Below are 13,964 nucleotides of genomic sequence, written 5' to 3'. Positions count from 1 at the left end.
TCAATGCATTCACTCCCATTGTGTGATCTGCAGAACACATGGAATTGTATACCCACTAGACTAATAATCTTCTACGCACAGTGTTTGGTGTCTGTAGATAAATTCATGTTATGGCGGCCTTAGTTCCCCTTCTGGAGTGCTTCCTGGGGAAATATGGCTTAACTCTTTCCAATCCACTGTCTGACGTCTAAAGACATTCTGATTGAAGGCCGTACAGCTTCGATGTTGGAAGACATCCGGCAGGGTATTCTTACTGTAGATTACTGGCTGCTTTGTTGTCGGGGGCCTCTCCAGCATATCCCATACCGCAGTACTGGCTCTAGCCAGCAGATGGCGCCATTGTATAACGGCAGAAAGAGAAAGCCCCTTAGGAAACCCTGAATCCAAAATTGGATTGCAAATGGTTAAATATCATGTCTTATCATTTGCAAGATTTTTGCATCTATTTAGCCGGCCTCTTCCTGATGGCATGAGAGGAGGTTGGGGGTGCGTTCTGGAGAAGCCTTAAAATTGTGGGCACACACGCCACATATTTATCAGACCAAGTTGCTGTATCTGATACGGGACTGTCCATATTTCTGTGTTTTCCTCACAACAAGGACTATTCTAACCAAGTTTGGTATTTCTATTGTTTCTATTGTTTTATGTGTTTACCGTATGTCTCTTAATCTTTTGTCTATTATCCTTTTTGTATATTTTTTATATAAGCACTTCTAGCTCTTTATTAGGGCTCATGCCCACTGGGAAATTATATTTAGTAAATCCGTGCATGAAAAAAAAACACAAATCCGCATCCCATAGGAAAGCATTGACCATTAATTAAATAGCTGCAGATGGTATTTTAAGTGATTTGTCGATTTCACACGTGGGAAAAAAAACGCGGCATGCTGCATTGTAGTGCGGATCACGAGTGCGGGAGCTCATAGAGCTCATATCTCAATTGATCTCCTGCATGAAAAAAAGACAATTATACTGTATCTGCAGCAGAAATCCGCGCGGTCCTTGTGGCTCTGAAACAGACCCCAAAGATGTGGTAATTGTGTTGGAAACCAGGAAGGACCACCCAGAAGGTGACTAGAACCAAGCTGGCTAACTGACCTGGCAGGAAATGGTCAGTGGTGGCAGCCAGGGACGTAACTATAGAGGATGCAGGGGATGCGGTTGCACCCGGGCCCAGGAGCCTTAGGGGGCCCATAAGGCCTCTCTTCTCCATATAGGGAGCCCATTACTATGAATAAAGCATTATAGTTGCGGGCCCTGTTACAGGTTTTGCATTGGGGCCCAGAAGCTTCAAGTTACGCGTCTAGTGGCAGCAAAATATTTTGGGGTGTGCAGAGCTGGGTCTGGGCGCGATTTAGTATCCATATTGCATGAGTGCAAGATCCAGGGAGTCAGAAGTAGGTCTACCTGCAGTCTGCCCCAGAAACATAAGAGCCTCCTGTGGGGCACAGTGCTAAGGCAGTAGAAATGCAGCCCTAAGCTCTCACTCATGACCTGAAGGTTGCAAGTTCAAGTCCCACTTGTTCAGGTAGCTGGCTCAAGCTTGACTCAGCCTTCTGAGGTCAGCAAAATGAGTAACTGGGTGGGGGGGTGATAAATAAATTACCTGAAAGTGCTGCAGAATATGTTAGCGCTATACAAGTGACAAGATTTACTTTTTTTTACACATTGCCATCCACAGTGACCCTTCTGTTCCCCTGTAATTACGCTATGGCTGATTAAATGAAGACAGCAATGAATGGCTTAATTGTGCTTGCATGTTCATGTACTCTCCCACTACTATGCAGGCATCCAGGATAGAATCTGACCCTACTGCCTGCACTAGTGTGCATTTTAAGAATATGGTGCAGACAGTATTGACATTCATAGGTCTCTGCGTCCCTTTAATGGCACTTTGAGAGGCCCTGTCACCTGCTGAGTGTTGGACCTTGTTATTAGCAGATAGACTTAGTAGTTCATTGCATGATGGACAAAATACCATTTACATTTTACAGTGTTACCTCTCTCTGAATTGCTGTATAGGCGGAGTAATACATTGTTTGTTTACGGTTTTATGTACTGTAACTGTGCTGGAATGACATGATGGTGCAGAGCAGGAACTTTGGAGGTGGGTCTGCCTAAACTAGGCAAGCTCCAACATTATAAAGCGGAAGTAGTTATAGCGATGCAGCAGTTTGTGGTTTTGGCGGGAGGGAACAATTGTTACCCTCACGGATTGCCCAAATTTTTATAGACCAGTGTCGCTGACCAGGTGGTGTCAACAAATGTCAAAAGACAGAGCCATGCAACCACGCAGTGTACTGAGCAAAGACTATGTTGTCAGTGAACACGGGCTGTACCATTGGTTACACCATTCCAGCATCGGGGATCTGCATTGCTTATAGAGGGAAACGCCGGTGGATATTTCCATTGAATTAAAGCTGAAGTTATTTCTACAAGATGTGGTCTGTCTATGGTGATGCACCGACTAGTGTTGAGCGACTATTGAAATATAGTAACATACAGCGCTGGGGTCCTAGATGTTGCCTTTGATCAGATTTGAACCTACAACTCTAGCAGCAGTGCTAATAACTGAACCACCACACCTGCATCTCTGCTCCAAAGAAGGAGAAGAACAGGAAATATAAACACAAAGAGCATAAAAACTCCATGCAGGTGTTGTCATTGGACAGATTTGAAAACAGAACTCCAGCACTGCAAGGCAGCGGTGCTAATAACTAAGCCACCACAATTTGTCTTTCTTCTCCAGAGAAGAACAAGAATAATAAACACAAAGAGAAGATGCAAACTCCATGCAGATGTCGAACTGTGAACCTAGAACCGCATCGCTACAACACAACAGTGCTAGTCATCAAGCTTCTTCCTCTTCCTGCTTCTTATCTGGAGGAGAAGAGAAGTAGAATATTTTCTTCTCTTTCTCCCCCACCTTCTTATACTTCTCCTTGTTCTTCTCCTTCAGTTTATTCTATGTATCCTTCTCCACTGGAGGAAGAGGAAGAGGAAGAAAGAGAAAGGAGAAGAAGGAAGAACAAGCATGGTGTCTCAATCATTACCACTGTTACCTTGCAGTGCTGGGGTCCCAGGTTCAAATCTGTCCAAGGACAACATCTGCATGCAGTTTGTATGTTCTGTTTGTGTTTCTCTGTCTCCTCCTTCAGAGAAGTAAGACCCAGTATGATGGCTCAGTTATTAGCAGCAGTGCTGGAGTTCAAGGTTCAAATCTGTCCAAGGGCAATATCCGGATGGTGTTTTTGTGTTCAATCTTGTTGCTATTCCTCTCGTCTGGAGCAGAGCAGACAGGTGTGGTGGCTCAGTTTTTAGCACTGTTGCTTTGCAGTGCTGGATTTGTAGGTTCAAATCTGATCAAGGGCAACATCTGGATGAGTTTTTATGTTCTCTCTGTGTTTATTCTTGTTGTTCTTCTTCTCCTCTAGAGCAGAACTGACAAATGTGGTGGCTCAGTTGTTAGCACTGATGCCTTGCAGTCCTGGAGTTCTAGGTTTAAATCTGACCAAGGGAAACATCTGGCTTCAGATTTTTCAAAGTCCATGCAGATGTTAGGCAACAGCACTAACAACTGAGCCACATTCATAGACGAAACACACACGCCCCCTTTTTTTTGTAAAATACTTTTCTGTCGATTTTTGCTAAAAATTGGGTCGGGATGACCAGGTCTGGTTTTGCAAAAATGTCTCCATTTTTTATATAAGCTACTCTAGTACCGACTCACTGCAGGATTCCTGGTAGAGCCTGCAACTGGGCCTTCACCCAGTGCTTCCTGTGTAGGTTGTGTGCAAAATGGAGCCACAGCTCCCACACTCCCCTGCAATAAGTCTATTCAGCCCCCTGCCGGAGGTATTCCCTGCACCTTTTCATCCATCACTGAACCACCCATGTCTTTAGAGGTAATCCAAGAAATTGGCCTACTCTCCTGGTAGTCCAGTAGGTCTCCTCTCACCCTTGAGTCTCTTGGACATTCCAAGAGAGATCATACTGTATATATTCATGATATCACTTTTCCATCTTTGAGGATAGAAGCTCCATAGCCAAGAAAATATTCAAGTTGTCTTACGCACTTGTGTCACCAAGTTTAGTATAAACTTTTTGAGTGAGCATTGCGAATATTTGATCAAAAGACAATGGAGCTGCATAGGAAGCGGAATGCTGTCCTAATATGACTGCGGCTCCCAGAGCAGGAGAGTCACCTCATTTAAATAACAAATAGAAAAAGCTTTTAAAGCCTACAGCTCCAGAAAATGGAGTTATTAATAATGACAGGAACAATGGAAGTAAAAACGGCATTATCGTGTCATTCATCTGCAGGCCTGTGAAAAAGTAATGTTTAATGGAACATTTCCTGCGCCGCAGACACATACATCTCATGATTGTCTCGCTTTAAAAGACAGTTAAAATACCACAAAAACTCTGTTCGAAAAAAATTCTAAAAGTTGCTTTACAGGTCAAGGAGAATCAATGCTCACTTCATAAGTTCAATCCCCCTAGAGGCTGCAGACTTGTTTTTTTTTAACGTTCCGGTTAGATACAGGATATACAGTTGCAAGAAACCGTAAGTGAGCCAACCGTGGATTTCTGCACTGGTTACTAATGAAATGTTGTTTGATTGTTATCGAAGACATAACTATAGACAAACACAATCGCTTTGTGCAAGTCAACCAATGGGCAGTTCGATCCTGGCTCTCTCCCCTCCTGCTACTCCAACCTCACCCATTGCCGAATGGTTGAGCTGCAGACGCTATGCGTTCCAGACATGATATCATGGCCGGCCATAGCTACGTGCGACCTATGCAATCGCACAAGGCACTGACTGCCAGCTTGTAGGGGTGGCTGAAGGCTGGGGGTGATCCTTGACAGATTCATGGGCCCCAAAAGTTCAGCAGGAGACAACCCCATTTGGAGCAAGTTTGTAACCAATCACCTTTGCTAGGGTCTTCTTGTGGGAGGATTCAAAAGTAACCTATTAGACCTAATCAGATATAACCTTATGAATGATATTTGCTGTATATACAATGATAACAAGAAAGACTGCAAGGCAAATAAATGTGGACTTGCACATGTTCTGTATAGATGGCCGCATATTTTGTCTTTCAGTCGCACTTCAGTAGCGGTGAGCGATTCCAGCGACCTGATTGGTTGGTGGGTACACACCCCCCTTTGGAGATGTGCACGAGTGGGCGGCCCGTTAAATAAGCAGCAGCATGGCCGTAGGAGGGTCGGCAACTAACCCTAAACCCTAACCCTAAACCTAACCCCCCGGGGGGTCTCGTGAACTAGTACTCGTGCAGATCTCCAAAGGGGGGGGTGTACCCAACAACCAGTGAGGTCACTGGAATCGCTCACCGCTACTGAAGTGCGGCTGAAATACAATATATGCCGGTGGGCCTCATCTCTATTATTAATCTTAAAGAGGTATGCCCATTCTAGGCACTTATGACATATCTTCAGGAAAGGCGATAAACGCTTGAAAAGTGAAAGTTTCAGCTCTGGAACCTTCAATTATTGGGAAAATATCCTGTTTTCTTGAAAATAAGACCAATTCAGACTTATTATGTGTATTCATAGTCACAGATTGTGTTCAGTGAATTGAAACAATCAAATCTGGTTTTGGATTGAACTTTCCTAAAAGTTGGATTCGGCAAGAATCCAAACCTCTGGCAGTTTGCCTCAGCCAAGCCGGCTAAAAGAAGAAAAAAGAAAAAGAAGAAGAAAGAAAGAAGGAACATTTTTTGCCTTCTTCTTATTTTTCCTTTTTTTCTTCCGTAATCTTTCCTTACAAGCTGCCCAAGGGTACTTAGATACACTCCTAGGTGACCTAAGAGTCTTATACAGGGTTTTATAACAGTATTATACACCAGTTTGAGGGGCATTGGTGAAGTTCCAGTTCAGTTCTAACTCATTTGGACTGAACCAAACATTTTGCTGAAATTCGGTGAACTGGCTGAACCAAACTTTTCAAAAGAACACTCATTACTAGTCATAGACTACTGGTTCCAGTTGAGATACTTGTAACCATAAATCTTTTGGACTCACCTGGGGGAAATATCACACCCTTGTTGCATAAATGCTCCCAAGGAGAACCATAGGCTATTAAATATTCCAAATTCATTCGAATGATCCGTCGTGGGCGGGTCTCTTCCCTCCTCAAACTCTTCGTTGTGCCATTCATATGGACTAAATCGACTGACCAAAAAGAGAACCACACTAACTCCAATGTAGGCAAATACTATGCACATCCATATTTCATATGCCAAGGGATCCAGGAAGGAGAAAACACCAGGTTTTGATTTCTGAGGTTTCTTGATCATAATAGATATGCCCAAACTCATGAAGGGCTTGGAAAAGTCAATAACTTCTTCCCGGACCAGTGTAATCGTTAACGGTGCAACCGCAAGGTCCGCTCTCTGTAGAATGAGAAGGAAAAATAATGAAAGTTATATTAGTATTAGGGAAATGTCCAAAACCAGGGGCGTAACTATAGAGGGTGCAGGGGATGCGGTTGCACCCGGGCCCAGGAGCCTTAGGGGGCCCATAAGGTCTCTTCTCCATATAGGGTGCCCAGTAGTATGAATAAAGCATTATAGTTGGGGGTCCTGTTACAGGTTTTGCATTGGGGCCCAGAAGCTTCAAGTTATGCCTCTGTGTAGCGTGGTTTAGGTATGGGTACGGGTACAGAAACAGATATAGGGGGGCCCCAGCTCACCTTTTGCATCAGGGCCCCTGAGCCTTTAGTTACGCCCCTGTCCAAAACATAACATATAATATTGTGCCCTAGTCTATGGTTCAAAAATAGTATTTTGAGGTTTGAAAAGGATTATATGTTTGAAGATCATTTTGATCTACAGTGAAAAACTCACTGGTGAATAAAGTTTCTTGAGTCCTCATCTTACTTGAAATGTACTTCTTTTGGTTTTTTAGGCTCTGCAGGGGCGGTACCTCTGTTTGATGTGTGTTTAATGCTTGCACCATGCTTGTCAGGCTCTACACTATGTATATACAAGCTGTGACTGGCAGTAGCACCAGTAGAAGATTTATGGAAGATAATTGCAGACGATGGTGTACAAAGAAGAGATAGAACTTCAAAGAACAAATTAAGGCCTCAGTCACACGGGCGCATCGGCACCCGTACACCGGCGCCGATGCGCCCGTGTGACTGACATCAGCAGATGGACATACCTGAAGACGGCCGTCTCTCTGCAGCGCCAGGAGGAAGAACATGTGACCGGCTCCATTGCCGGTCATGTGTTCTATGATCAGCTCTGGAGAGAGACGGCCGTCTTCAGGTACGGCCGTCTTCTGTCAGTCACACGGGCGCATTGCCGACGGTTTACGGGTGCCGATGCGCCCGTGTGACTGAGCCCTCAGGAGTCGCCCAATATGATAGACATGCCCTGTTGTTTGTTTCCCTCTCCACACCCTTTTAATGACTCTGAAATTAATCCTCCACCTTGATGTTTTGCTAACAATGTCAATAATTATGACCATACCCAAATTATAGATTTTCTTAGGCTTTTCTGCTTTTGCACAAAAAACGTTTTTTTAGGAAAATAATTAATTTTTGCATCACTGCATTCCAAAATGAGAAGTTATTTTTATTTTCTCATAAAGAGGCTGTGTTATCGCTTTTTCACAGACCGTATGTATTTTTACGGTCACTCGTACGTGCCGTAAAATCGCATGAATGAAGAATTTCCGATGGAGTCCCGAACTTTAGCCACATATTTTTTGCCATTCACACGCGGAATACGTTGCAGCACGGAAATCTATCAACCACCAGAAATCCTTGGAATGACTTACTGATGCTTAAGTCGAGCCAGCTGTCTTCTATTCCCAGTGTTGGACGCAGCTAGACTCCGCTCCCCTCCCTTTGTTTCCCACTTCCATAGATATCTATGGGAGCTTCCAGCATATTTCGGGAAAAGGCAGGGCAAGGCTTATTTTTGACACAGTTGTCAATGTGCTATTTTTCCAGATGCAATTTTTTTACACACCCAAATATCATTCATCTGATGAATACATTGGAATCCAAAGCTTCGGATGGTCGAGATCTTGGGGCGATTTTTTTTGACGTGGCTGAATATCTGCATATATATGGTTGTGTGAATAAGGCCTTAGCGCTTATTTGTCCTGTGACAAGATTTTGTTGTCATTGGTAGAATGTCGAGATACTTTTTTTAAAATCAGTTTATTGTGTTTTTTTGTGGGGGAGGAGAAATGAACATAAAACATTTTAACTTTTTTTTACTTAATGTTTTTATTTACTCACTTAACCTCTGCTGTGTGGGATAAAAATTGTGTTTAATCTATTGTAGGATTCAGCCATACAAAGTGTTTTTAACTATTTTTTTAACAAAAAATGGAAAAATGTACAAAAAAAGTTAATTTTTTAATGTTTTTTTAAAGCTTTTTTTTACTATTTCTAGTTTTTTCAACTTTTCTATGTCACTGTGAGGCACTTGAACCTGGTGATCGATCAGATAATATACTACAGTACTTCTGTACTGCGGTGTATTATTTCTATTTATTCACCTTAAAAGCCATGGCAGACCTGAAAGCCATTGACTGGTGCCCGATTTCCAAGGCAACCTATTGGCCCTCCACGATTGGATGGTAGAGGGCCAATGACATCAGAGAAGGAACTCCTTCCCTTTGTTAACTGGCTGACATCAACATAGATTGTGGCATGTTAGGGGTTAAATAGAGGGATCTGCGTTCTCACTGTGACAGCCGACTCGCCCTACCGGTGGCACTGGCTCAACTCTGGAGCCATCTATTCAAGTATGTCATGGGGCTGGAAGGAGTTAAAGGGGTTGCCTGTGATGTGACAACCCCTTTAAGGTTTGTTTCTAGCCATGACTTGTAACTAAAAATGTCTCGGATGCCTGACGCAGAAGCAGCGGGATGAATTAATGCAATAGGATCCATATAAACCGCAGATTAAATGTCATGGGCCGTTAATTGTCTATAATAATGTAGATTCATTAAGGGTGTACACCGAAGGGCAAGCGAGAGATGGTGGAGAGAGACGTACGGGGCAAAAAGCTGAAGTATCCTTTAGGCACGCTGTCAGATGACTGCTGAAATTCTGCACCCACTGAGACAGCATGTGAGAATAGGAAAGGTTACCAAAATGGCTGCAGGCCGCAACACAGGCACCATAGTCAGGTTGCCATGGTTACCAGCTTCCATCAAGGGAGGTAAAGCAACAACATGTCCATAGCCGTAGGGGGGGTAGAAGAGAAAAAAAATGTAGGACGGGAGGGGGGGACGGAGCAGACTTTGGATGGAGAGATAGAAATCAGTCAGACAGCGCTGTATAAACTCCAATTGGTTATGTAAACTTAATTAATAAATAAAGCAGCGAGTTTCCCTTTTCCCCTTATGATCTCCTATTGGGAATCCTCACACTAGAAAAAGCTGAAGGGGTTTAGAGAAATTTCCTTTTATTTTAACCTGTTCCCTGCTGGAGGGATGCCCTGGTATGTACGTACACGCCGCAGGTGTCATTCCTTTTTTTCCGTAATGCCAGGATTTTGCCTCCAGAGACATTAATGGGAAGTCACAATGCGGCTTACTGGTATTTGATTAAATCTTACGAAAGCTGGCTTTTCAGTTCTGTACGGTAAAGGCAGCTATCGTAAGGCTAAACCGACGTACATGTATGGATAGTGAGACCCCGCTGATCCTTGGATCCATGCCTAAGGAATGGTTCCCATTTGCTGCATAATCTACTGCCGAGTACATGTAAAAGGAAAGTCCCTATTTACAAGCATTGTTATTGTCCCAATGCATCTGAAATGAAATACGAAGCAACTTTGGAAAAATTTTTGGGGTCTACAGCTTCTATGCAGACCTATGTGTTTCTATGGTAACAGACTACAATCTTTGTGTTGTCTGATCATGCAGTTAGATTGGTATCTGCCTTTTACTTTCTGTTGAACTATGAAATGTAGGCCGGGCTCACAGGAATGGGTCAGATTCCGCATAGGGGAGGCCCACAGTGGATTCCGGCTGTAACCCCGGCTGGTGACCTTGTGTACTTCCTTAAACTGTACTGTAGATAACCGCGGAGGTTTGCAGGCGGTCATGCGCAGCACAGTTTTTGTTTTTCTTTGTCTTTTTACCTGCGCGGTCGCTTGGCGATGACTTAGCAATGGGCTGTGGGTCGAATGGCCTCCATTGACTTCAATGGAGACTGACTGCACAGATTCCGCGCAAAATAGAGCATGCTGCGGTTTTTCTTCCCCTCACGGAATACACAGTACGTATCTGGCCTTCCGAACCGCAGCAGTTTATCATGACGTTCATTCATAGGTAACAGTGGACCCATGATGTGCCAAGAAAACCTTCCCTGCATCATTACTCTACCTCCACCTGACAGGAAGGGTCATCGATTCATGCTGCTTGTGCCAAATTCTGACCTCCCATCGGCACGGTGCAACAGAGATCTGGATTTATCGGACCAGGCGAAGTTTCTCCACTGCTCAGCAATCCAATTTTTCCTTGACCAGGACCGAACATAGACATCATGAGGCCTTATAGTGAGGATTAGATTACCCCCTACACCGCAAGAAAATTGCAGTCATGCCAACTCACCAACCTCAGACTTTGGAAGTGAGACCAGGAAGCAGGGCCTACGTGCACACCCAGCTATTACCGACTCAGTCTGAAGAGAGGTGGCGCAGAGGGCTCAGGAAGTGGAGCCAGCATGGCTCAGCAAGGAGAATTAAAATATTCTCCAGACTAAGGGCGGACTCACATTAGCGTAAAAGCAAAAACAGACACAATGGCGCACTGTTTTAGCACTGTGAGCATTGCGCTATCGTGCACATATCTGTGCATTGTATTGTACTGTTTGCACTGTCAGGAACCATTCGGTGCTTTAAAAGACTCTGTAGCCTAATTAGTACCAGATGTGTTAGGTATCCTGCAAAATTGCGCAATGTTTTGTGCAATTACGCGGGTATCGGCTGCGCATTTGCGCAACCCCTATAGACTCCAATGGGGCCTTCGTTGCGCAAATGGACCCTAAATTAGAGCATTCTGCATTTTTATGCACCTGTGAAATGCGCATTCAAACAAAAAATGAGAATGAACCCATTGAAAACAATGGCATTTATTCTCTGCGCATGCCAATGTTAAATATGCCCGTGTGATTCCGTCTCTTACTCTAATGTTTGGGATGTGACTTTATGCTGCACTGCAGTTTCGCGGTTTTAGTGGTGAAATGACCGATGTCTAAATAATGTGACTATTAAGTAAATGCGTTTGCATAGAAGTTGTAGACATGAAAGCATTGGATACCTGGTTGCTTCATTCTTCATTTTAGATGCAGTAAAACAACGACAAAAATAGCTGTGAAGATGGACTTAGCCTTTAGGCCTCTTTTACACAACAGTATGTGTTTTTACGTTTGGCCGTATGCACTTAAAAAAAAAAGAATGAAGAATATTCGCGATTAAGTCCGATCTTAATAGCCCCGTATGTTCTGCAGCGTATCGGCAAAAAAAATACGCTGCAGCGCAGAAACCCCTCAGTCGGCAGAACTCCTCGGAATGACTGCTAATTAGAGATGAGCGAACGTACTCGTAATGAGTACTTACGCACCCGAGTACCGCCATTTTCGAGTACTTCAGTACTCGCGCGTAAAGATTCGGGGGGCGGGGAGAGGCGCGGCGGTGCGGGGGGTAGCAGCGGGGAACAGGGGGGAACCCTCTCTCTCTCCCTCTCCCCCCACTCCCCGCCGCAACCCCTCCGCGCCGCCACGGCGCCCCCCGAATTTTTTCGCCCGAGTACGGAAGTACTCGAAAATCGCGGTATTCGGGCGAAAAAGGGGCGGGGCCGAGCACGTTCGCTCATCTCTACTGCTAATGCTTAATCAGAGCCAGCTGAAATTTTTCCCAGTGTTGGACACAGCTAAACTCCCTTCCCCTCCCTTTTTTTCAGCTCTCATAGGAATCTATGGGAGCTTCCAGCGTATCTCAGCCAAGAGTATGGCAAGATCTATCTTTGGACGCAGCGTATACAACCGGCTGATATTCTATTTTTGCCGCCACAATTTTTTTACATGGCTAAAAATCGCTCATCTTAAAATGAATCCATTGGAATCCAATGCTTCAGATGGTCACAATTTTTGCCCTAAATTCTTTAGCCTAAATAGCCGCATATATACAGTCGTGTGAATAAGACCTTAAAACGTAAAAGTGTTTGTTATTTTGTCACCTACGATTACCATATCGGAGTGAAAAACAAGCAAAAACTGAAGTACACTGGGCACTGCCAATGGAGGAGGAGAGGGACTGTTGGGGTGTCCCTTAGTCTTTTCCTCTCTCCATTAATGAATACTGGTGGTGGTGGTGGTAGGGAGAGAAACAGCTGCAGAGAATTGGATTGGCCTATACAAATAACTTCCTCATATAGAGAGAATGAGTTGACTAATTAATTTTCTGTATATTGCAGAATTTCTAGGGATCTAAATTATGGGAAGCCTCAGTTAATGATCTACTGGGGACCATGTACAGACACATGGCTTTGACTATATCAACAAAGGGGTTTCTAAGATTCTAAAAAAAGGGTCAGCTTTTACTGATGAGAATGTAACAGGAGACCCAGCTGATGGATGTTAGTGCCGCGTCGGAGCTTAGCACTCTGTGGTCAGGGGAGCACTCTCACCAGTAGCACTCTCACCAGTAGCACTCTCACCAGTAGCACTCTCACCAGTAGCATGCTCACCAGTAGCACGCTCACCAGTAGCACTCTCACCAGTAGCACTCTCACCAGTAGCACTCTCACCAGTAGCACTTTCACCAGTAGCACTCTCTGGTGTTTAGTTTGCGGTCAACATGTCTTGCAAGGTGTGCTCACTCACTGGGAACCTCTGAGATTTGAGAGGACTGCAATGTTTGCCAACATCTTGACTCTACTGAGTTGTGTACAGGGGAGAATCCCCCTCCATAGCAGCTATGCAGTTTAACAGGCAACTTTATTAAACGAGTTCCGGCTTTCTTTCGCCCGGGCACGAAAGCTGAAATAGGATGAGGTGCAGTAGAAACTTGAGCGTCCATCTAGTTATCCTACAGGAGTAGACCATTTTCCCAGCCAAGCTTGTCTCGTCTCTGGTGAAGTCCTTCTTGTGTGCAGCACCTCAATATTTTAACAGTTACAAATAAAAGAAAATGTATATAAAATAAGGACTACTCTGGTCATTCCCTTACAAAAGTCTATAAAACCGCCCAATTTGTACATCCCGGTCTTGCCTCTGTCTTTGGATTAGCTAATGAGGATGAAGGAGCTCACTGCATTGCTACACGAAATACATGATACTTTTATGTCTTCCTGGACACCTTAAATCATGTTTTAGAGCTCTACAAGGTATTGGTCCATTCTGGATGGTTTAGGCTTACCCATCCCTTGACCCCCTTCCCCTATTATCCTCTTTCCCCCATTTTTTTTTTTCCCCTTTATTCTTCTTCTTTTTTTTCTTCTCACTTTTCCAACCCTCTTCCATACTTAAAGCTATTCCCTACAAAGCTACCTGTTAAAGTGCAAAGTTTTTCTTGGTTTATACTTGTCTGTTTTCCAACCAGTTTAAGATACTTTATCTTCGGGACCCCCTGCTGTGGAAGAGGTGTCCCTTCATGTAGTCCAATCCTCACTATGATCTTTTCACTGTGCCTTGAGGGGCAGTAGGTATCTTGTTTGGCTATTAATTTGGCTTGTGTTTGATAGGCTGCCTTTATTTAATGGTCATATTGCCTTTGTTTATGTTATCTTACTGTTATGCCTTACCCTTGGCCTATATTTGTATATTACAGCAGGAAGTTGACAGCGATGGGGGACTGGGCAGTGGTACAGTGTTGCTCATGTACAAGCATTTCCTTCTGTGGGACAGAGAGATAGCACTTTGCGAAAGTAACTTCCTTGACAGTGTAGGGGATGGTGGTGGTCAC

General features: G+C 44.1%; 1 protein-coding gene across 4 annotated transcripts in view; it reads right to left on the bottom strand.

Moving 5' to 3' along the window:
• The window catches only part of GRIA1 (glutamate ionotropic receptor AMPA type subunit 1), a 261,991-nt gene that overhangs the window by 53,662 nt on the left and 194,365 nt on the right, over window positions 1-13,964 (bottom strand). For all 4 annotated transcript variants that reach the window (XM_066590438.1, XM_066590439.1, XM_066590440.1 and 1 more), the window contains exon 11: window positions 6,049-6,419. In XM_066590438.1, the coding sequence (XP_066446535.1) occupies window positions 6,049-6,419 (371 nt within the window). The remainder of the gene's footprint in view (window positions 1-6,048; window positions 6,420-13,964) is intronic.

This window comes from Eleutherodactylus coqui, chromosome 2, assembly GCF_035609145.1.
Source record: "Eleutherodactylus coqui strain aEleCoq1 chromosome 2, aEleCoq1.hap1, whole genome shotgun sequence".
NCBI classification, from domain to species: domain Eukaryota; kingdom Metazoa; phylum Chordata; class Amphibia; order Anura; family Eleutherodactylidae; genus Eleutherodactylus; species Eleutherodactylus coqui.
This window is presented reverse-complemented; position numbering and strand designations above follow the sequence as displayed.